This window comes from Apiospora hydei (assembly GCF_038363865.1).
Source record: "Apiospora hydei strain CBS 114990 chromosome Unknown utg000009l_segment0_segment0, whole genome shotgun sequence".
In the NCBI taxonomy this organism is placed as follows: domain Eukaryota; kingdom Fungi; phylum Ascomycota; class Sordariomycetes; order Amphisphaeriales; family Apiosporaceae; genus Apiospora; species Apiospora hydei.
The window spans coordinates 4663313-4686267 of NW_027117368.1; the positions used below are offsets into that span (position 1 = coordinate 4663313).

Consider the following 22955-nt stretch of genomic DNA (forward strand, 5'->3'; position numbering starts at 1 on the left):
CACCTCTCCGTACCTTTTGTCCAGGACATGATCCATCGCTCGTAGTTCTGGGGGGTACTAATCCTGAATCGGACATTCGATAGCAATGGCTGCATGGCATAAAACAAGCCTGGAGGGTTGTTGATATGATCGCTGATCGACTGGTTCGCGGGTTGCGACTCGGCCTGCTTAGTTGCTGTGGGGCAATCAACTGGAATTGCAGCTTACCATCATCACCCTGCAGCCAGCCCTGTAGCCGTTGGTGTTGGACTTTGGGGATGATCTTTTTCTATCTATCTACAGATTCTCAAATGGTATGATAAATATCGCAATATAATTTACAACAAGTGCAACAATTATCTTGACTTGACTAATGTTGATGATGTCGGCTCTTGCAGAATCCTTGACCATGGCGAAATCGCCCGACTCACATGCAGTCGTTCTCTTTTCTTCTCACCTCGACGGTTGGGTGCATCCCACCAGTGCCGTTAGCAAATAGATCCAGATGTGAGCCATCCATCATCAACCACAAAGCCTGTACGAGGAACAGGTCAAACAATGGGCGAAATTCATATGCTCCTTTTCATGCAATAATAATTTTGGTATAAAGCTCCCTTGTTACTAAGATGTAAAATCAAGTGTAAATAAAGAGTGTTGCGATTGCCCAGTTTCAATTATCGTCGCCCCTATTATTGGTCTTCGGGGGTTGAGAACACGACCCGTTCGTCAATCAACATTTCAAGGCATGTACTTAGAACCCCCCCCGTAACCAGACGAAAACGGGGCTTCACTTCCATTCTCTTGTCAAATGCAAAGGCGCACTCACTGCTCAAACCGGTGACCACCTGCCTCGTAGCAGCACATTCTGAGCAAAACCAGCGGATTTCGTCCGCAACGAGCCAACCATGACGATGTACGTGGCAGAGATCGCTGCGATCAACAGCATTACCGACTGCTCCGAATATGAGACGGCAATGGTCGGCAACCTCCCTTGCGTGGTCAAAACCGGCGAGTTCAAAGTCGAAGAGCAGGTCATGGTATTCCCCGTAGATACCTTCGTGTTCGTCGACACCAACAACGCGATCCTCGAGTACACTGCCCACAATGATGTCCAAAAAGACAAAGCGGGAGTCCGCGGAGTCCACGTCAAACCGATCATGGTTCAGGGTCAAGTGTCTGCTGGCCTGATCGTCAAGCTCGCTCGTTTCCCCGACGTCAACGCTAAAGTACAGCGAATCATCGAAAAGAGCAACAAGGACAGTGACACCGCCCCGACTAAAGCAAGCGCAGCAGTAAGGCCGCAGTCACGCCAATCCCGCGGTTTTGGTCTGAAGAAATGGACTCCCCCGGACCCCAAGTCCTTCCTCGGCGAACGGCCCGCCTTCGTACCGAGCACCACCGCCCCCATGATCGAAGAATCCCCCGGCATCTTTTGGGACGAGGCGAACTGGCCCAGCATCTGGCAGGCGACGCCTCACATGCCCAACCGGATGAAGATGTTCATCTACCTGGTCCAGAACGACTCGGCCTGGGCCAAATCCATCGAGCGACGACCCGCCGTCGGCCGCGGCGTCCTGCCTCATGCCCGCATGGGGATCTGCGGCGAGGACAACGACTTCCGCGACACCGGAAAGAACACCATGTGGGATTCTCTTACGCGCATGAATGTCCCCGCCACGCTCGGCAAGCTCTCGAAGAGCAACATTGCCATTGAGGGTTTTCTCTTCGTCACTAGAGCAGTCATGACGCCCAACGGACCTCGACCTCACAACCAGTTCCGGATCTTCGCAGTCTGGGATATTGACGAGCAGAAGCGGCTGTCTTTCGAGAAGACCAAGGAATTCGCCGAGTGGCTGGGCTTGCAGCTAGTTCCCGACCTCGGCCAATGGGGGCTGAGCGAGATTCTGATGGGCGAAGCGGCGCTCGCGGAGCTGGGAGTCGTCTACATGAGCATGGACGGCCAGACCGTCATGAAGTCCCGTCCCGCGAAGAACGCAAAGACAGTCGAGTTCGAGAGAGCATTGTTGAAGCTAGCAAGAAAGTAGACAGAAAGAGAGAGGGGCCTCATGAAGTTAGCGGCGGAGTCCATGCATTCCGAGAAACCCCAAGTCAATCATGGCCCCTGTTTCATGGTCTGAGCACCCGCATAGAGTTGTAAACCATGAAACGACGATGAGCAGCGAACTTAATTGCTTCATCGGTTCAGATAAAGGCTCCGGTCGCGAATATGAGTTACCTTTGGCCTCAGTTTCAGCTCTTTGATTTTATCGGATGAATATATTGTGATGTTGCTGCGCCCGCAGTTGATGGCGCAAGATGCGCCAACAGTAGAAATTGGCCAGCAGCCGCCGGGCGGTTGTTCTCTTCGCTTCTCCTCCCTGTTGTGAACAATCTTCATGAACTCGGAACCGAGATTCTGATATCCTAATTATATCCACAGACTACCAGAAGTTTTGGAAAATAAAGACGACGAATGAGAACCCGCTGAGAGTCGCCAATCCGTCTCGAAACATAAGATCAAGATATCGAATCAACCGGTGCTTAGTTGAACCAATTGTCGGCAGGCCTCTTACAGTTTTTACAATCCTTCACGTACACTGAGAATCATGGCACCAAATAGACATCTCGAAATCCAATATCAACCCTTCCTCAAGTATGCAGAGTTCTCGGACGATCCAATACTGGTCGAGGCCAGTCCCAGACCCCAACCAGAGCAGCCGGGACTGACAAAGACGCCATGCTGCCAACGTCGCATACTCTCGATGCATATAGTATCATATATCGTGGTGGTCATCACAACATCTCTCTTTTGGGTCTTGGTCATGCTATCACACACATCCTCAAACGACGCAGCGGCCGCTTGCGCGTCGTCATCAACGATTGGGGGCACCGGCAACACCAGCCCCCTCGCTATCCCCGATAAAGCACAACATCGCGTCAACATCACGACAGGAGCCACTTACCTAACCTGCGGCAACTCCACCCAAGAAGCGCGCTCCCACGGCTGCCAGTACGACGTGCTACTGAACAACTGGGTCCCGGCGCCCTGCTACGACGCCGACTTCGTGGCCGAGTACGAAGAGGACGGCAGCTCGGCGGCGTACCGCGACGAGGCGCTGACGCAGCGCATCGAACCGGGCGGCGAGGCCCTAGGGGAGCTCGAGTTCTACTACACGTCGCGGCGCGACCACGTCAACCACTGCGCCGTGATGTGGCGCAAGCAGTTCGCGCAGTTGTTCGAGAGGCGGGCCGCCTTTGACAGCGTCATCGCGGACCCCTTCCACACGGAGCACTGCTCGCAGTACCTCCTGGACGCGCCCGAGAGGGCAGTCAAGGGCGGGGAGGTCGTTCCGACGAAGACGTTTGTTGGTTTTGCGGGATGTTGGGTTAGGCACGAGGACAAGACGAAATGAATTAACCTGCCCTGGCTGGCTGGCTAGGCATCTGTATGATAGATCAGGGGCTTTCGGGACGTAGGGGCAAAACAGTCGGGTTCGCGGCTGGTCCAAATGATATTGAAGTCAGGAGTTTTGGGTAGGTATTTTCACAATTGATAATTTGGTCAGGCCCAGAAAGTAACCCCTTGCATCCGATGTCCGACCGTAGATGACTCCCTGGGCCGACCTGACCGGAAAGAGATCAGGGGTTGCCGACACCGAGCCACAATACCACCTGAAAGGAAATGACCCGTTTACGGCCACGAGCCAACTGCATATTGAAATTTGCCTTTACGGGCCAGTGGGAAATGTACGATCCCCAGGTTCCATTTCCCAGCAGCTCGGGAACCCCATGGCAACCCCGGTGACTGCTGCAGGCGCGTGACCAACACGTCTTACCCCTGCTGGCATCAAAGAATCTAGCCAATCAAGCCCATGATTCATCTCCAATATCGACTCTGAAGCATATCGCCTATTCTTGATGGTAGCATTCTCTAATATCAGAGCCTCGCCTGTTGGGGATGAGCAATGCGAGCACGGCATGGCAGGGCAAATGATATGATGGCCAGATAAGTGCTCTCACCATCAGGAAGTCGTATATAAGTATGAAGTGAACAGTCTTCCATCAGCAACAGCAGCAGCAGTCACTCGTTGAAACCCATCACCTGCTTACCACGGTCCTTCATTCGTACCAAGTCGCTCGTTTATCAGGCACATATTACCACCTACCATTGATATAATCAATCACTTCGACGTTCATACAGACCTCGAGTTCCACCGCAGCCTGCACCATGAAGTTCCACAACATCGCTCTACCCCTTTTCGTCGTGGCGCTCGGAGCCGTCATGACCTTTCATCAGGACCAAGAAATCACCTTCACCAACCACGTATACCGCAGCGTGCTTCATTTCAACGGGGCAAAGTCGTCTTGCCAGTTGTCCATGTCCTATGACGGCACCACGGCCGAGAATATCCCCGAGTTTAGCAGCGACCAGCCAGCGCCCATCGCAGAAAAGCGTGACACGGTAGTGGTCGTCTGTTCCATTTTCAAGACCGAACTGAACGAGAGTCTGGCATTGAGAGCGATCAACGTGCATGGCTGCTAGGGACTCGAACTGGAATGTAAGGGTACATTCTCAACTTAGGCTACCCCGTGTTCAAGGATCCTATCTTCAGCTTCCTCATCAGGCATAGCCTACATGTATTTACTTTAATCGCTTAATCATAATCGAACTGTTGGTTTTCGAGACGCGCTTCGCTTCTCGTCGCTTTAGAAACAACACGTATAATTACGCAAGGTGCGCTCCTGTCAGACATTGTACGAGTAATACGAACCCATAACGGATTTAGCTAATAATAGACCGGTGTGTCGATCTCGAAGGCTGATTGATGGTCTTCCGTCAGCCCTATGGTGTTTTTGAAACAAGCTAACCTCTGACAAAGAGCGCCCGTGACGTCACCGCCCAACCTTCCAGCTTCCCTGCTTGGGGCGGGGCAGTTGCCTTTGACGGATGGCTACAAATATCCCCAAAAACAAACAACATCCTGGCTTGCAGATCGAGTCCTTGAGATTCAACACTTTACAGCAAACACAGGCACTTCCTGCTAGGTACTTCTACTACACTACCACTTCGACCAGCTTCTGCCACAACAACTCACAACAAGAACACCAAACCAACCATCGACATGCCTCTCGACAAGTCCTCGCAAGACACCGGCGTGACCGGCGCCGCCAAGTTCGTCACCAGCGCCCTCGGTAACACCGTGGGCGGCGTGTCCCGCACCGTCGGCAACGTCACGGGCGCCGCTGGTCGCGGTATCGGCGACACTATCACGGGCGCCACCGGCTCGGCAGGCAAGCCCGTCGGCGACGCACTCGGATCCCTGGGAACGGGCGTCCAGAACGGCGCCGCGGGCGTGGCCAAGGGTGTCGAGAACGCCGGCCAGTGGAAGAAATAAAGAACACACGATGTGATACGAAACGATAAGATACCAATGACAAGGATGGGGACATTTGTGACACCGCTTGGGTGGCAGGCGCAGGGAGTTGTCGGTCCGTCCACTATGGGATACGGTTGGCCGGAGTTCGGATTATGATTAAGGAGTGAAGCTCCAGAATGTACAACGATTAATTGATGGATGATTGAGTGTGTTGGGCTGCGAGGATATGCACAAAACCTCATCGGGGACTGGTCAGTTAGCCAGCAATGGATGATAAGTTACAGCTGCAATGGGATTCCGACCTTCATGCCAACAGACCCAAATGCTTGCTGATGATACCTATATTTGTTATACCTGCCCCAAAATTGCATCGACGTCGTCACGTACCCCTTAACCCAAGCCTCCCGTCCTCTAGTCGGCTTCCAGCCCAAGCCTCGGGCCACCGTCGACACGGTTCTCGAGTTGCTACAGAGACCGAGTTCAACAACGTTCTCGTCTTCCACGCCCATATCAAAGAGCTTCGCGCCCTCCTCCAGCTCCACGCTCTTGACCGTGTTGTCCTTGATCCGACCCGCCGCGTGGCAGGCATCCGCCACGCCCTGCGCTACTTCGCGCCAGGTGTGTCGACCGTTGCCGCTAAAGACGATCCTCTGCTTGCCGGTAGGGAGCCTCCGCCCGCCGCTCTGCAGAATATCGTCCAGGACGGTTCGGTAGAGCTCGGCCAGGTCTTCCACATGCACATGGTCCCACTCCCCGCTGCCCTGACCCAACATGACGGCCCGGCCCGCCGCTAGAGCCGCGCGGACATAGACGAGGATCTGGATGCTGGACTGGTTGAAGGCCCCCATCCCCCGGCCGTAGATGAGGCCGCTCATGATGACCAGCGTCTTGACGCCCAGCTCCAGGCCCGCGTCCACGATGCCGAGCTCCGTCGTGCGCTGTACATACGGCGTCGTGGCCTCGAGCTGCTTCTCGTACCCGTAGATGTCGTCGGTCGCGTCGTCGAACTCCCGCGCTCCTCCGCTGCCGCCGCCACCTGAGATAGGCCGGTCCCCAAGATTCGAGGTCCCCGACGTGTGGATCATCCACACGTCCCGCCCCGTGGCCGCCTTGCGCTGGCCCAGACCGCGCACCAGCGCCTGGGCCGAGGCGACGTGGTAGCCCAGGCCGGAGTTGATGACGGCGTCGTGCTGCGCGGCGATGGATACAGCAGTTTCGAGATCATCTACGCCCTCGTACAGCACGGGCTGGACGCGGTCGCCGTAGTGGGCAATGAGCTTGGCGACGCGATCGGCTCCGCGGACAAGACAGGTGAACGCCAGATGGACAAACAAAGGTAGGGACAAGAGGTGGGTGAGAATGGTCCCTCCGATGAAGCCGGTCGCTCCCGTCAGCAGCATTCTTGGGGTAGGTGAGGCAATCATGGTGAGAGATTACTTTGGTTGATTCCACGTTGCCAATGTGACTGTAGGGGTCTTCTTAGCTTGTTATATACATAGTATCTACATGATACTGGTAACGACTCGTGATACTTATACATCAGTTCTCCGCTTCTCGTCCGCGACCATCCTGTCTCAAAGTCCGCCTCAGACCGTTCCTCCGTTAATCCCGAGGCCTTTCAATGATGCGACTGCATCAACTGTATAACGAACCCATGATCTACCTGCTGTCGGCGATAGAGCTCATCAGCGTTGCAGTCTTTCGGCGTTAGCTTTATATGTGACGATACTGATCATCACCTACGGAGTTAATCCGAACCCTCCGTTATATTCAGCATCAGTGTCAGCTACTAACGTATTCTCTCCGCGCCTCAACTGGATACGCATGTTGCAGCATCGTGGTAAAGCTGGCGAAGTTCTAGATGCTGGTTGACGGGAAAGGGGGATCCGGAGTTCGCCGGCCTTCGGCCCACATGCCTAAATGGACGCAAACAAGCGGCCACCCCCGGCTCCGATAGCGCATCTAAGCAGCGCGGATCTATCACCAGGATCTAACAACCGTCTTTTTACTCTTGACCACAGTGCTCGGTTCGATAAGTCACATTACGGATCAAATCCATTGATACTGTACTACCAACATGACAGCACCAGCAGACAACCCAGAGAACCTCCTGGAGACGTTGCTCTCGACCATCGAGACGCAGATCGTGCCCCTAACCACCAAGGGTGTCTCATCCGGCAGCAAACTCTTCGGGGCCGCAATCCTGCGCAAAGACGACCTATCCGCCGTGACGGTGGCGACGAACCACGAGCAAGCGTCGCCGCTGCTGCACGGGGGAGATCCACTGCATCCAGCAGTTCTTCTCGTCGCCCGACACCACCTCGTCGCCACGGCCGGCGACCAGGGACTGCATCTTCGTCACGACGCACGAGCCGTGCTCGCTGTGCCTGAGCGGCATCACGTGGTCCGGCTTCGACAACTTCTACCACCTGTTCACGTACGAGGACAGCCGCGACCGGTTCGGCATCCCCTACGACATCGAGATCCTGCAGGAGGTCTTCCGGGTCCGAGCCGTGGAGGGCGTGCACGAGAGCGACGAGAGCCTCGCGAGGCGGCCTCTGTATAACCGCCGGAACAAGTTCTTTACGGCCAAGAGCTTTGCGGACTTGGTGGGGGAGATGACCGGCGGCGAGAAGGTGAAGCGAAAGTGGAGAGGGGAGATCGAGAGGGTGAAGGGACTATATGATGGACTGAGTGGGACGTATCAGGAGGGCAAGTCTCAGGGAGTTGCAAGTGCTAGTGTTTGGAAATAGTATGTCCTGTGATTGCAGCTCGTTTCTAATTTAAATGATACATTGAACGATATATCTGCACTCGCGCATTTGATTCCATTGTATCAAACATCTTCAGAGGTAGACGGTGGGTGGCAAGAAAGGAGGCGAAAGGGGGAAAGAAAAGGGGTGGGAAAAAAAGTGACCGCAGATGGAGTTGAACCCTATTGCCTTTAAATATAATAACTAATGATACTACCGCTAGGCTACACCGGCCCGGTCAAGGGAGAGGACAGTAATTTAGATATTTATACACTCTTTCAAGGGCGTGGCAGGTGAGATTAAGCTTCACTCTTGAGCAAGTATTCGAATCTTGACTCAGTCATGGGTCTGGTCATGGGGCCTGAATTTTGGGGTGCTGAAAAGAAACAGTCCAAGCCGGGATGGTCGGCAACGAGTATATCCTACCTTTGGTTGCCATTGCAGTCTCACATGTGCCTGCTTGGCTGTGGGAATATTGGAGTCGTCAAGCTCCAGAAAAGGGGCAGCAATTGGACCTTGCCTTGTCGTCAGTGATGGGAACTAATTTTGAATATATTGTTCTGAATTGAACATTTTCCACGCCCAGCAATAAAGAACGTATTGCTCGATGGCAGCGTAAATTGGGCGGGCGTCTGAGAAAATCCATTTACGACAGCACCGACTACTTTGAACGCATCATCGACGGCCTTTTCGTCTACTGCCAACACGCTGGGATATTGCCGTGTTCGTACGTACTACGCGGGGCCAGAGCCTTGGCCGAGATATGCTATTGTTGTGTGGCAGTGTGGACAACCTGGAATATGCGAGCTGCCCCTATATCCATACCAATAGGGGCAGATCTTACTTTTCCAGGAGTTTTACAAGTGAGTGAATGCAACCGGTGTGGACTAGGCCGAGACATCTCCAGGTATTGCAGTAGTAGTATTGCAAGTTCAAATTCTTAGGTGTCCTGATTCAAGTTGTCTAGGAGGGTGCTACCTGAAAATATCCTCCAGCGATCTCTCCGAAACGGGCGTTGGCTGTTCATCCGCACAAACGTGGGGCACAGAATCCTCCAAACAATAGTGCCGTCTGAAAGCACTACCGCCATTGCTTGGTCTGTGTGCCTTTCGGTGTGATTTGCTGGGGTTGCTGGAAGAAGAGCTGTTTCGAGAACCGCTGCTCTGACTTGCGGCCAGTGCGGCCTTTGCGTCCTTGGCCAGTATCTCCTCCAACATATCGCGACTTGACATTCGCCTACGGTCGGATAATAACACATCTTCGAGAGGTTTCGAAACCACTGTGTTTTCCCTCAAGACCTCGGGCGTGTGGTCCAGTAGAGGCATCAAGCTATATCGTCTAAGGCTGTCTAGTAAGAAGGTAGTATCGGGGGTCTGGTCTGGCTGTTCAATTTGGTGGATAGTACTTCGCCTTCGATGAGAGGCGACGCCTATAGAAGAGCCCATTCTCTGCCTCTTGGCGGGGTTCTTGGGACTCTCCGTGAGTGAACTGCGGGAAGAGGTCGTAGTTCTTCGGAGGTCATGGGTCGAAATCCAAGAATCTCTGTCAGGGTCGGCCGCCGGGGTATCGCCACGATGGGCATCCACGCCACATTGCAAAAAGGTTAGAGCACGTTGCCCTTCCGGGTGGAGATTCTCTAGATTGGACTGAGGCGCAATCCAGTCGTTTGTGCAAGATCGCGGCCTAAGTGGCGGAAATGACACGATGTCGTGTTCGTTGGCCGGCATAGCTGCCCGGTCGACCACAGGCTGTTTCTGTGGTAACGGTGTAGAACTTGCTCGCACACCCCAAATGTCCTCGTCACGGAACGGATTGAAGATCGGAGCGCCAGATCCTGATACGCCATTGCCTCTATGTATGAGCACGCTCGAAGTGGACGAGCTGGTGTGAGGGGTGCTACATGTGGATACCGCAACGCCGCCCTGGGGACTTCTGCGAGAAGAACCTTCCGAAGGTGTATACTAATCACATTCTGTAATGCTTTGCCTCGTAACTATGACAGCTTTGTCGTTGCGTAGTGTGGGGGTGATGTCAAGGTCCGTTCCATACCCGGCGGCGCGAAAGGCAGACTTGACGGGGCTGATGGTTGTAGCCGGGTCGGCGGACTTTGAGCATTGTGGGAAGATACCCTTCTCATGAGTACCAGCTCTGGCCCTGGTGTGGCTTGGTAGCAGGATCGAGAGACACCCTGTTGAAAGGTGCCTATCGTGCGATGGTCGGAGGCCAGCAATCACGATATCCAGTATCCCTGCAATGTCGTCCGTTGAGACGAGGTAGGTATCGATGGCACGATGCGGCTGTGATCTGATGGCATCAGCGCCCCGAGGTCCCATCATACTGGGTCTGGGCGTTGGTACACAGGCCTGGACACCTGTACCAGGCACCGCGTCGCACGTCTCATGGCGTCTATGCGATAAGTATGCCTCGATGCGTTTCACAATGCGCTCGGTCTGCTCGATTGTTATTGCTGAGTTGCTTCGGAGTGTTGGAGGGGGTATGTCGCCAGTGCCTGTCGTGCTCGATTGCTTTGCAGACCGTCCGGATCTCCCTGGATCATCTCCAAGGTCGCAAGAGCACTTACGAGCTCTACTAAAGATTGAACGGGACGTATTCCCATTGGCCTGTGGCTGTAGACCATTTGGGTCCGCCTGCTTCATGCTCTGGTTGCGATGCTTCCCGAGGCCGAGTATACTTCCACTGGTCGGCGAAGTCTTGGGTTCGGGATCGTAGGTCAAGTCATTGGCCACGGTCAGTTGGGAGCCCGCTCGAGCAATGGATTCGGAGTCGATTTGTCTCGGCTCGTTCTTCTGGTTTATCTTGTTGGGGACTTGCTCCGTTCAGGTGCTTGGAGAAACTTACATGATGACTTCCCAATCGGCTGCTGGGTGCACTGTAGAACCTCTCTTCGCCAAAACTTCCACTTGCGGGTCGTATTGACGCAGGCATCTCCAGATGATGGTTCGCGGCTGTAAAAGATAGGGTCAAATATATATAGGTGGTATGCGGAGAGACTGTGTTCGAAGAAGAGGTAGATTCGGAGTAGTGATTTCAACATTGCTTCAAGCAACTATGTATCCCGCCATGGACGGTTCTGCTTGATTCCAAAATCGGTTACTTGATTCCGGTGCTGCTCAAGAGATTCAGTCGCGCCTGCTGCAAGCCATTCCGTTGGAACGTTTGTTGACCGAGCCCGAATCAGTAATCCGTCCATTGTGGCTGCTCCTTCCTATCACGCCTTTCCATGTTGCAATGGGATTGCCCTCGGTTGGAGGTCCATGCCAAGATCGTGTAGAAATCATGGTTGAGTAATCGGTATGGTACACGAAATCGGCTTGGTGACAAACTTTGCCCGAGACTCCATCAGTCGCATATGTAAACAGACATGCACTTACACACGAAGATTTAGCCGAGCAGTAGAGCCCGATTACGGATCTCGCTTCGGGGCCAAGTATGAAGCAGCGTGCTTGGGGTCACCCGGTTCAATGTGTTCGGAGGCAGCCGACCATCTAATGACATCAACCCGACTACCGGTTACCCAAACTGTACAGATCTTCCGCCAACCCTCGAAAGTGGCCTGATGGAGCATACAGAGCCTCCCAACAGATTCTCAGCCTGTCCCGCTTACCGGTGGCCGAATCCAAGGCCTTGGAAGCTGAGTGATGCAATGCCAGGAAAACGCGCATTCAGCATGCACAATCATGCCCGTTCTGGGATTGAGTTGACGGGACTGGGCACGAGACCCTCCAAGTCGGGGTCGAAAGGAGGCCGTCTGGCCGCTCGCCCTGTTCTTTCGCGGGGTCTCTTAGTGGCCTGCTTGCCTGCACGGGGAATGTCGGGTCACTTTGGAGGGGATGCCGGCAGCGCTAATGCAGGATGCTAGGCCCAGACACTAGCTTAGGCAGGCTCCTGGCCGCTGTCAGCAATTGATTCCCAGCAGGGCCAGCTCCCAATCGCCGAAAAGTGCACTGCCGAGTAGACTGGCCTTGGATGGCCACCTCCGCCCCAACGACGGTGCGTGATCATCAAACCTGCTGTGCATGTGTAGGCAAGAACCAGCACTCGATATATCCGGGCACATCACGAGCACTGCCTATTGCTCCTGCCCGTTCATTTCGATCACCGTTCTTTAGGTAACACGATCTGTCCCATTCGACGGAGTCAACCGCCACGCAGAAATACGGTAGTACCATTTACCTAAGCTGCAGGAACAGCAGCTGATTCATGCAGGCGCAGGGGGCCTAGGTCCTGTTGTGCAGCCGGCTTGGTTCCCAATCCAACCATTTATTAATAGGCACATAGCCAACACCTTGAGCGGTGTGATGTTGAGTTGGGCACACAACTTTAGGCGTCAAACTATACTGCTTCTACTGCTAGCACATCATTCTAGGTTCTTTTTATAAGTGACCCGGCATATCGCCACTCCCGCCGACGGCTCACGAATTTATTGCTTTGTTTCTACCCTTTGCTTTACAAGAAGAGCGTTGCAATGTGCATAGCACTCGTATCCACCTCGCATCCCGACTACGCACTCATCGTCCTCGACAACAGGGATGAGTACGTGCTGCGGCCTACCAGCCGGCCGAAATGGTGGACTCATCAGGACTCTGGGAACCAGGCCCTCTCGTCACGCGACTTGCAGAGACGGGAGCGCGGCACATGGATGGGAGTGACCAAGTCGGGCCGCCTTGCCGTCCTCACAAACTTCCGCGAGACCATCGATGACACCGTACATCCTGTCCACGGCATCCGAAGCCGTGGGGGCATGGTCACGGCCTGGCTGGGTGCGCCAAACGACGAGAGCCTGGACCAGTTCGTCACCAAGATGCTCGAGGGCGGCCTGGTCAAGGGCGTGGGCGGCTTCTCTCTCATCTGCGGCGACCTCAAACCGAAAAGGAGCAAGGAGGAACTGAACGGCAATTGGGTCCAAGACCGGGAGGTCGAGCCGCTCGTCATCATCTCCAACCGCAGTGAGGCCGTCGACGGGGTACCCCGGATCGGCGGCAAGAGGGGCGATGTCTGGGGCCTCAGCAACACAGTCTACGAGGAGCCCGCAACCTGGCCAAAGGTCAAGCTGGGCAGGCAGTTGCTCAAAGAAGCGATTGAGAAAGCCGTTGCGAGCGAAGCAAGCGAGGACGAGCTTTCGGAACTGCTCTTCTCGGTCCTGGACCACGACACGCTGCCTCCTATTGCACGCCGCGCCAAGATGAATTTTGACGAGCGACTGGACTCTCTGAAGCAGTCCATCTTCATCCCGGCGATCACCGACGAGGACAAGGATAAAGACATGCTGTACGCAATGGAACAGGGCAAGATGAAGGCCGCCTTCAACGAGATAGAGGATGAGGACCATGAACTCCTCGAAGCGGCTCGACACGACGACGGCACACTGTTTGACAAAGGCGCATACGGCACTCAGAGGCAAACCATGATACTAGTGGACTGGGATGGCAACGTGACTTACAAGGAACGGGCGCTGTTTGACGACCACGGCAATCTGGTCGAGTACGGGAAAGGCGATGTGACCTTCAAATATACCATTGACGGATGGAATTGAAACTTTTTGGGTAGCAGCGCTAGAGGCCGGTTGCATAGATGGCAACGGATGGAATTGAACGATACAGTGTTTTTAACATGGCTCAGGTTTGTAGGTTAGCATGAAAGGCGCATGAGGGTGTTGGATGTCCCAGTGTTCCTGTTGGGACATGGACAGTGGTGTGCCTTCCTATACATCTCGGTACTTTTCCATCTTCAATTGATATCATACCACAAGGACTATCTTCATCCCGAATTGTCAAGCTTGCCGGACAACCTACTGCTCGTCAAGGTTGTGTTGATGTGTTGACAAGCCAGTGGCTGAGTTGGAATGCTTGCGGAAGATTTCCGCCTAGGGTCACCCACTGAACAAGGGCTTGGCACTTTGCCAGCCAATAGAAAACCACCGTAACTTGAGCATATGATCCCTGCCAGCGAGTGACGCCAACAAGCATCAGCTCCAAATCAAACATTATCGAACTTGCAATCCCGAAGAACAACAATTCGATCCAGCTTGCTTCGCGTCTACCAGCAACCACGATCCAGCATTTTCTTCCGCGACCGACAAGGCGACGCAGCAGCGGTCCAACCACCATTGCCGACCATGAGATAGCGAATATTCTCATTGTTGACCAGACACCTCCCTCACGATGTCGGTCAACACCAACTCCCTCCAGCTCTCCGACTACCTGGAGAAGCTGCCGGGCACCACCTTCAAGCGCCTCTACCAGCAGCCCTCGACCGCCTTCGCCATCTTCCGACGCATGCTGCCACACCTCGCCAAGACCTTCGTCATGGCCATGCTGTACATGCCCACGCCCTTCCTGATATCCGACCTCGAGATCTGGGTGAAGCCTACGTCGAAGCGCCAGAAGGACCAGGCGCTCGCGACCTTGCGCAGCCTGCACATCATCCAGAGCGCCGGGCCCCAGTCCATGACTCTGACGACCAACTTTCGGAACAGTCTGCGGCTGGCCCTCGAAGGCGGCGGCGACCACCACTCCTTTGGCGTGCCCTCCACCCTCCCCGTGCCCTCCGACGTCGATCTGGCGTTCCTGGATCGGTATGCGCGAAAGAAATGGGACGACATCCTCCATTACGTCGTGAACTCGGTCGAGTACTCGGATATGCGCGACAAGGACACGAGCGGCGGCGGGCCTAAGGCGTCGGTCAAGGAACTGCTCATTGCCGGCCGCCTCGTCGAGAAGCGGAGCGTGGCCACCATCAGCATCACCCAAGCAGGCTTTACCTTTTTGCTGCAGGAGGCCAACTCGCAAGTGTGGACGCTGTTGCTGCTGTGGTTAGAAGCGGCCGATGCGGCGGGCGAGCGTGCTGGTATGGACAGCGTGGACATGCTGTCGTTTCTATTTCTCCTCGCCTCGCTCGAGCTCGGTCGAGGCTATAGTACGAATGCTCTGACCGAGCGGCGACGTAATATGTTGCCATACCTCGTCGACTTTGGCTTGATCTACATCCCGCCGCACGACCATCAACAGTACTTCCCCACTCGGCTGGCTACGACCCTTACGAGCTCCGAATCCAGCTTGAGGTCCGTGTCGGCCGGCTTCTTGGCCGCCTCCGAAGGGGGCATATCCGACGCGGGGGACAAGAACGCCATCATCCTGGAGACCAATTTCCGTGTCTATGCGTACACGTCGTCACCGCTGCAGATTGCGGTTCTGGCCCTGTTTTGCGAACTGAAGATGCGGTTCCGCGAACTTGTATCGGGGAAGCTGTCCAGGCAGTCTATCAGAAAAGCCGTGGACATGGGCATCACTTCGGATCAGATTATATCCTACCTGGCAACACACGCACACGAGCAGATGCACCGCTTGGCCGCTGCACAGAAGAAGCCTCTACTGCCTCCCGTCATTGTCGACCAGATTCGCCTGTGGCAGCTCGATACGGAGCGCATGAGTGTTTGCCCCGGCTTCCTCTTCAAGGACTTTGAGAGCGTGCGCGAGTATGAGGACATGGCCAACTTCGCCGGCGAGATTGGTGTGCTCAAATGGCGGAACGATAGGAAGGGCATGTTCTTCGCGAGCAAGGTCGAACAGATTAAGGATTTTAGTAAGTTTACACTTCTCCCGCCCTCTTCCCCTGACTATGTGTTTTTGAACGCGAACTGACCCTTGACTCGTGCAGTGAAAAACCGGCGCAAGGCTGAGCAATAACGCGGCTGCCAGGCATATGAAGACGGAGAAGAGCATTTTGGTTAGAGAGCATTAGTTTGGCGTTCTATGGTAAAACGCTCTTCATTACGAGACTCGGGTCCAGTGACGAGGAGCATAGGGGGTTAATGATATCCAAGTAGACATTCAATCGATCTGTTGTTTCTCTCGTGGTCTTCAGGGGGAGGGAAGAACATCGTGTGTGCATACGACGAACAATCGCTCATGCAGTACGCATTGAACATTGACAACGGCAGTGATGAAAGTGTTTATGCGATTTGTGTCATTGGGTTGCTATTTATTCAACTCGGGCTGTTGGATTAACCACCGCCTTCCACTGAACACACAATCTCCAGTGGACTTCTTGAAGCAGGTGCTGCCCAGCAACAACGCCGACAGCCACTACGGCAATGAAGTCTTAACATTAAGTAAGGGAAGTAGCAGGCCATTCAAAACCAGGCTGGTCCCTTCCACTTCATGCCTCGAAGACATCGACAGGGCCTGACTTACATGGCGATTGTCTCCTCACGCCACATCGACATTGATTTCACCCTCAGCATTCGACCGTAACCCATACTTGAGCTTCAAGACCCCAGATCCAACACAGCAGTGCTTCAATCCGTCATGCTCGATGGTCGACTGAACCCGCTGGAGCCGGTCTGGATATCGCTTGGCATCATTCGCATCCTCTTTGTTGGCACTTTCAGGGCATTGTGGAGAATCTTCGCCCTTCATCTCAGTGCGTACTGTGACCTCCTGAAGTTATGGACCCCCCTCATCGCCGCCGTCCTCTGCGCTATCATACTGCGGGCGATACAGCAATTGCCCATTCGCCACTTCGCCGAAGCACCTTCGCCGCCCATGACGAGCCACTGAGCACTACGGGCATGATCAACCACCCCCGCAAGGTAACGCCAACTGGAATCGTCCTACCCAAGTCCCCAGCAGCGACCGCGGCTCATTCGTCGCGCACAGCGATCCCCACCTTGTACTCTCAGACCAACAACGAAAACATTCCCCCAACACCTCCAAGGAGAGCCTCAAGGCCAAGTACAAGCCGTTTGGAAGCCTGCCCAAGTCGCGTTCGCTGAATGTCTTCTCCAATCTGACAGCGTCTCTTTCCCGCGGCTCGCTGCCCAGCTTCAGTCGTACGCCCTCGATGGCATCCACAGCGGGTGCGAGCGAGAGAGCCGGCCAGAGATCGCGCACGGCTTCTATTGCGTCATCAAAGGAAGCAGAAGTCGTCGTCAACCCACGTCAGGTCACCGGTGCCCAGTCGTGCGAGTACTGGACGGGCCGCTTCATGGCTCTGCAGGACCGCTTCCACTCGGAGATGTTGCTTCCCGAGAACCTGACCACTCTGATCACAGCGCATGCGGATCGTTCTCAGATTCTGCCTCCTCCTCCCGCCCCCCCTCAAAGCTGCAGCTATGCCTACGTCGTCGTCCATTCCGAATATGCCCTATCCCGTCACCCGAGGCCATAAACACACGTCATCAACCTCGAGCGCTACTTCGAACCGAGCCTCGCGAGATCTGGACGCTATGCTCCTCTTGGACGAGGACAACCGAGCGCGGAGAGTCTTCCTCCACCTAGAAGCATTGTGTATCACGCACGAAGCCAAGAAGAGCCTGCACACCTGGCAGTACAACTACGCACGACGCATGGGTAAGGAGTGTCTGTTGCCTCGAGGAGGCGGCGAGTCGAGCCGGGGATGGGTCGGCCGGCTTCTCGGCAAGAACGACCATGGTAGCAAGCGAGGAAGTATCATTGGTGTCGCTTAGGAATCCCTTCATCGCTGCGTTCTATACACATTAACGTAGATACCGCATTGTTTTACCCCCGAAACGCAACCTGGGGGCTGTAAGATAGAGACAAAGATACAACAGGGGTGGTCAATATGCTTTTGGTTTGCTCGAGGTCAAAAGCTGGACTTTATTGATACTCAAATAATGTACTTGTATGTCCAGCGTCATTCACTTGGCTGCTAGTGTCAGTTGTGCTCGCATAATATATCAGTTCACGGTCTAACGGCGTACGCTACATTGAAGTGATTTGACACAGATGTGTTTAGGGGTGCAATCGTACTATGCGAATTACATTCATGGGCATCTCCTCATGTCTCTAGGATCCCAGGAGGCATTAATTGTGAGTTCAAGTTCGTCGATGTGTATCACTGCTTTTCCATTCCAGGTAAATTATCAGCCAACATCAATGGATGACGGAGACATGCTGTCTAACTGAGGTAATGGTTTACTATTCTTCTATATGACGACATATGCAAATGTTATTAGATCTTGCTGCTAGGACGACTCCTCTTCGCCGTATTCCGCTTGGCGTCCAAAACCAGCGCGACATGATGGCTCAGCGCCACAATCTCGCCCTGCTGGTCCAGGATGACGACCTCGAGGTCCTGCCGCCCGTTGCGGATCCGCTTGGCGCGGACGCGAACGAAGAGCCACTCGACGCCCTCGGCGGGCAGGGCCTTCTTGATGTCCAGGTTCAGCAGCAGGGTCGGGTACCAGAACTGGCCAACGGCAGCGGCTGTTTTCTGTTGGTGTCGCTCGAGGAAGAAGAAGAAGAAGCAGACTCGTTCTGACGCGCCGCGACGAGACTCTCGATGACCTGCGGCCAGAGATCCGATACCAGGCCCAGGCTCGCGTCGGTGAAGCGCTGCGCTGGGTCGGCGAACCGGATCCATTCGTCGCAGAGGCTGTCCGCCGCGTGCCGACCGCCCCGGGGTAGGTAGATGCGCATTTGCTGGATCACCTTGCGGAACTCGGGGAACGGCTTAGCGGTCCACTCGGCCCAGTGCGCGTCGGCGTCGCTGCCGCGGATCAGGGCGGCGAAGTCGGACGGCGGGGGTGGCGGCGGCGGGTCTAGCTGCCAGCCCGTTTCGAAGGTAGGGCCGGATTCCGCGGCGAGGTTGGTGTGGGTGATGTAGGCCACGACTTCTTCCCTTTCGTTGCTGCTGCTGCTGCTGTCACTATCGCCGGAAGAAGACGTCGCCGTCGTCGGTTGCGACAGCGTCACGTGCACGGTGCTGGTCTGCCGGCCCAGCTTGACGTCGCGCACGCGCAGGGTCGCGGGGCCGGCCTGGGTCCGCCGAAGGAACTCGGCGTGCAGCGTGATGGCGTGCGGCTGGTGCTGGGCGGCCAGCGTGGTGCCGAAGTGCAGGTCCGCGCACCGCAGCAGGACCGAGGTCACGATGCCGCCGTGGGGGACGCTGCCGACGCTCCAGGACGCGTCGAAGGTGGCGCGGTAGGTGTGGGTGCTGACTTGCTGCACGGCGGAGGCGGCGGCGAAGGTGGGAGGAGATGCGGCTGGTCTTTGTTGGACCGACATGTTTTGGGGGTTTTCTTTTGTTGCTGCTATGCGGATGGTCTGGATTGAAAGGCAAGTGGCTGGTAATGACGTGTCTATTCTATAATGATCTATTTTGTCTGATGCATGTCGTCTTTGGGGAGTAATGAAAATGGTTATATGGTCTTGACAGAGGGCGTTGTAAGTAACGATGTTTGCAAGGAGGTGCTGTGTTGTCAGTTAGCGGGTGTAAGCCCCGGGAGGTTGGACCTCGGCTGCCCCGCGAATTCGGTAGGCAAGTAGGCTAGAGCCGTCGATCGCTCAGATGGCGATCGTTTCGTCCCTGGTTTCCTTGACTTCAACGCAATAGCTTAATTGAACTTCGATTGGAGCAAGTAAGTTGGTATTTCAGTCCTCGTACACTAAATACTTGCAAGATCATTTGATGAGAGCCGTTTGACAAGTGCTCAAACCCTGCAGTCGCCCCGACAGGATCATCGCCTAGCGCTGTTGAACTGGTAATAGTTGGCCCCAGGGACGAAGTCGCACTTCCACTCCCGTGCTTGTCGGCGGCAGCACCACATTCTCCCGCGATCTGACTTGCCTGCTGTACGCTGGCACCGGTGACTGGCGCGGCGGCTTACGGTGATACAAGACCCTCTGCCGCTGGTGCACGTTGTTCTTTGTTGGTAGTCGGCTTCGTAGGGAGCATGATGTCTTGGCCCGCAAACTGGTAGGGGGTTGGGCCCATCAGTTGTCCAAGGTGCCCACTAATAGGGCTGAAGGAGACGATATCCTTCACCTACATATGTAGGCCATTCCTCATCACCATGCAGTCACACTGATTCATCTCAGAGACCTGGAGTCCGCAGCAGCTGAAATGGCGATTGAAGAGTTGGCAACGTTCTCAAAAACTTGGAAGTAAGCCAAAGCTTGGACTGCAGAATCTCTCCGGCCGCCCAGTCGCGCACCCCGCGCAGCCCCCAGCGTATTACAAGGGGCCCAGTGCCTAAGTAAGCGCTAACCCGGGACGCGATAGCACAGCCACTCGACAAGTGCGGCCATGTACTCTTATACTCTATATTGCCTATTCGGGTCATGGTCGATGAAAGGCATCGCCATCAAATGAGAAGATATAAAGTTACTTTCACTGCTTCTTGTGAAACCATGTTGCCCGCCGTGTGGACTATCACCTTGAGTATTTCCTTACAATCCGTTTCCGATACTGAATATCAAGAGCTTGTCACTATCAATACATCAACCACGACAGATTGGACCCAAGACAAGATGTCAGCCGGACAGATGGTCGAGGGGTCTTTCTACTACTATGCCCCCAACGTAGGGGCAGCCGACTTTTCATGGCGGCCTTTATCGTGACAATGATTTTTCATTTCGTCCAGTGCTGGTAAGTCCGGATACCCTGAGATTGTCATGGTGCGGACCTCTGCTGACTCAGGATTTGGCAGGCGATACAAATGTTTCAAGGTCACAGCATTATACCCTTTCTGTGGCGCTCTATTCACTGCCGGGTTCGCTTGCCGTCTCTATGAGACTGGACACTACGATAACATTTCCGTGTATATCGCTTCCCAGTGTCTGATATACTTTGCCCCGTAGGTTTTCGATAGGGCTTCCAATATCGGGAGTAGTAGACCTCCCGGGACCCACTTGCTGACCTTTTTCCAGACCTCTTGTCGAACTTGCCAACTACCACATCCTCGGCCGCTTGCTATACTACGTGCCATACTGCACCCCGATCCACCCTGGACGAGTCCTCACTACCTTTGGAGCTCTTTCCGCCGTGGTCGAAATATTGAACGCCCTTGGAATAGCTTACATCGCCAATCCCAATGCAGAAAGCAGCATCCAGCAGCTCGGCGAGATCCTGACCAAAGTATCGCTCTTCCTGCAGATAGTGGTCATCAGTCTCTTCATCTTGCTGGCATCCGCCTTCTACAGCCGCTGCCGCCAGGCCGGCGTGGCGAACCGCAACGTCTCGATGGTCCTGTGGACCCTCTACATCAGCTCCGGTCTCATTCTGATCCGGACCATTTACCGGCTCGTCGAGCACTTCAGCACTTCGCGCTCGCAGCTCATGGACCCGAACCTGGACTGGAGCACGGTCAGCCCCCTCCTGCGCTACGAGTGGTTCTTCTACGTCTTCGAGGCCGCGGTCATGCTCATCAACATGTTCTTGTGGAACGTCCTCCACCCCCGACGATTTCTTCCCGAGAGCTACCAAGTATACCTCGCCCAAGACGGCAAGACGGAGCTGGCCGGCCCTGGCTGGGAAAGCGGGCAGAGCTTTTGGATTACGCTCATCGATCCATTTGGTTTCATGCAGTGCACGCGGGACCGGCAGACGGGCAACGGACACGGCACGGAAAAGCCTTTCTGGGAGGACAATGGCTACACTCGCAGCAAAAGTCCTGTATGATAGCTCTGGACAAACCGTGGGCTTTAGGTGTTGTTGTATGCTTAATATTTGGTGTTTGGGTGTATATCTTACCTGCTTTTCAGATTTGAATCATGTACTATAGAGCTACTCTGCATTCACAAGCCATCTAGATACCTTGAATTAATGGGTAATTCTCATTGGCCGAACATCTGATCCGCTAACATATCTATTCCACGTACTGGTGATCGTCAAGAGCCCCCTTGCATAGACTATTCTGCAGCTCCTTTGGTGTGCCTATCTCGGCATCTACATGCGTCTTTGCTGACTCGTCACTTTTGACACACTGAACTAACAAAGGAGAAGGGGCTTGTCTCCAATATACTACGCTAGATCAAACGTGTTCGTATCCCGGCCTACAGTAGGGTGACAGAAAGATTAGGCCCCCCCCCTTGTCTCCCGAAAAAGTTAAACAATTTAGACCGAGGACTATGCCTCTTATCGTATATTCTAAGCTAGTTTATCGTCGATAAAATTAAAACTTAAGCTTAGGTATAGATTTTTCGATTAACCTTTAATTTTTCGGGAAATAGTAAAAAGGGGGTTAATTTTTTTATTACCTTATTATATAATACGTGTTAAGAAATATTAGCCCCCCCCCTTATTAATTCTTAGTGCGCACGAGTACACATCACTTATTTTTATATATATAACGTAAAGGATAAAAATATTAGTTTTAAAAAGGAATAAATAATCGATTTAATAATAAATAAAAAGATTAAAAAAAGTATTTACGTACCTCGTTATTATTATTATTATTATTACGCCGATATTATATTATAAACCGGCGTATTAATAACTATTTAAAATCCTTTTTTTAAAAAATAAATAAAAACCGTATTTATAAACTATAACGTAGTTTACCACTAAGTCGCTTATATTACTAAGTCGCCTATTTTTACTATTTCTTAACACTTTTATATAAATTAATTAAAACTACTCGTTATTAAAATCGTTATTTAATTTTATATCTTTTTTTCATGTTCGCGTATTATGACCTGTTTCGCCGTAAATGCTATAGCGCCTACCGCCCGTCGCGCGCCGCTTCGACGAACCCTTATTTTCGCTTTCGCTGGTCGCTAAACGCTTCCCTTTTGCCTTTTCGTCCTGCAGCGCTTAAGATTCCTAAATAGTAAGGGCTCCTTTAAGCTGGACTCGCGATTTCTTAGCTCTCCGGCGTTTTAAAAGGGTTAAATTGGCCTTTTTAAAGTACGCATCCGATTTTTTATAATGGTTATTTTATATATAATTATATATAACGTGGTTTATTACTACGCGACGTATATTACTTAGCGATATATTTAAATTTAATTTTAATATAATTAAATTTTAACGCGTAATACTTTTATAATTATAATACTTAATTAATTTTAAAAAAATCGAA

The 22955-nt window shown here is 53.5% G+C and overlaps 12 protein-coding genes across 12 annotated transcripts; 9 read left to right on the forward strand and 3 right to left on the reverse strand.

The window, feature by feature from the left end:
• Window positions 1–884: 884 nt before the first annotated feature.
• Window positions 885–2024, forward strand: PG997_013274 (uncharacterized protein; the record flags this gene model as incomplete). Its single annotated transcript, XM_066817588.1, has 1 exon — window positions 885–2024. One exon carries the CDS (start codon window positions 885–887, stop codon window positions 2022–2024), a length of 1140 nt encoding a protein of 379 aa, XP_066663280.1.
• A 561-nt stretch (window positions 2025–2585) lies between these two features.
• Window positions 2586–3392, forward strand: PG997_013275 (uncharacterized protein; the record flags this gene model as incomplete). The annotated part of the gene is made up of 1 exon (XM_066817589.1): window positions 2586–3392. One exon carries the CDS (start codon window positions 2586–2588, stop codon window positions 3390–3392), a length of 807 nt encoding a protein of 268 aa, XP_066663281.1.
• An 815-nt stretch (window positions 3393–4207) lies between these two features.
• PG997_013276 (uncharacterized protein) lies at window positions 4208–4522 on the forward strand (the record flags this gene model as incomplete). Its single annotated transcript, XM_066817590.1, has 1 exon — window positions 4208–4522. The coding sequence occupies one exon, from the start codon at window positions 4208–4210 to the stop codon at window positions 4520–4522; it is 315 nt and encodes a 104-aa protein (XP_066663282.1).
• Window positions 4523–5102: 580 nt separating this feature from the next.
• PG997_013277 (uncharacterized protein) lies at window positions 5103–5375 on the forward strand (the record flags this gene model as incomplete). The annotated part of the gene is made up of 1 exon (XM_066817591.1): window positions 5103–5375. The coding sequence occupies one exon, from the start codon at window positions 5103–5105 to the stop codon at window positions 5373–5375; it is 273 nt and encodes a 90-aa protein (XP_066663283.1).
• Window positions 5376–5595: 220 nt separating this feature from the next.
• On the reverse strand, window positions 5596–6781 carry PG997_013278 (uncharacterized protein; the record flags this gene model as incomplete). The annotated part of the gene is made up of 2 exons (XM_066817592.1): window positions 5596–5605; window positions 5745–6781. The coding sequence occupies 2 exons, from the start codon at window positions 6779–6781 to the stop codon at window positions 5596–5598; spliced, it is 1047 nt and encodes a 348-aa protein (XP_066663284.1).
• Window positions 6782–7434: 653 nt separating this feature from the next.
• PG997_013279 (uncharacterized protein) lies at window positions 7435–8110 on the forward strand (the record flags this gene model as incomplete). The annotated part of the gene is made up of 2 exons (XM_066817593.1): window positions 7435–7590; window positions 7637–8110. 2 exons carry the CDS (start codon window positions 7435–7437, stop codon window positions 8108–8110), a joined length of 630 nt encoding a protein of 209 aa, XP_066663285.1.
• Window positions 8111–9084: 974 nt separating this feature from the next.
• Window positions 9085–11056, reverse strand: PG997_013280 (uncharacterized protein; the record flags this gene model as incomplete). The annotated part of the gene is made up of 3 exons (XM_066817594.1): window positions 9085–9944; window positions 10080–10917; window positions 10970–11056. Coding segments are annotated over 3 exons (927 nt in total). The 3' UTR covers window positions 9085–9942.
• A 1540-nt stretch (window positions 11057–12596) lies between these two features.
• Window positions 12597–13664, forward strand: PG997_013281 (uncharacterized protein; the record flags this gene model as incomplete). Its single annotated transcript, XM_066817595.1, has 1 exon — window positions 12597–13664. The coding sequence occupies one exon, from the start codon at window positions 12597–12599 to the stop codon at window positions 13662–13664; it is 1068 nt and encodes a 355-aa protein (XP_066663287.1).
• A 628-nt stretch (window positions 13665–14292) lies between these two features.
• On the forward strand, window positions 14293–15816 carry PG997_013282 (transcription factor tfb2; the record flags this gene model as incomplete). The annotated part of the gene is made up of 2 exons (XM_066817596.1): window positions 14293–15712; window positions 15788–15816. 2 exons carry the CDS (start codon window positions 14293–14295, stop codon window positions 15814–15816), a joined length of 1449 nt encoding a protein of 482 aa, XP_066663288.1.
• A 621-nt stretch (window positions 15817–16437) lies between these two features.
• Window positions 16438–17597, forward strand: PG997_013283 (uncharacterized protein; the record flags this gene model as incomplete). The annotated part of the gene is given in 3 exon segments (XM_066817597.1): window positions 16438–16552; window positions 16722–17282; window positions 17293–17597. 3 exon segments carry the CDS (start codon window positions 16438–16440, stop codon window positions 17595–17597), a joined length of 981 nt encoding a protein of 326 aa, XP_066663289.1.
• A 506-nt stretch (window positions 17598–18103) lies between these two features.
• On the reverse strand, window positions 18104–19158 carry PG997_013284 (uncharacterized protein; the record flags this gene model as incomplete). Its single annotated transcript, XM_066817598.1, has 2 exons — window positions 18104–18364; window positions 18424–19158. The coding sequence occupies 2 exons, from the start codon at window positions 19156–19158 to the stop codon at window positions 18104–18106; spliced, it is 996 nt and encodes a 331-aa protein (XP_066663290.1).
• A 1245-nt stretch (window positions 19159–20403) lies between these two features.
• PG997_013285 (RTA1 domain-containing protein) lies at window positions 20404–21553 on the forward strand (the record flags this gene model as incomplete). Its single annotated transcript, XM_066817599.1, has 3 exons — window positions 20404–20489; window positions 20517–20729; window positions 20803–21553. 3 exons carry the CDS (start codon window positions 20404–20406, stop codon window positions 21551–21553), a joined length of 1050 nt encoding a protein of 349 aa, XP_066663291.1.
• Between the last annotated feature and the right edge of the window lie 1402 nt (window positions 21554–22955).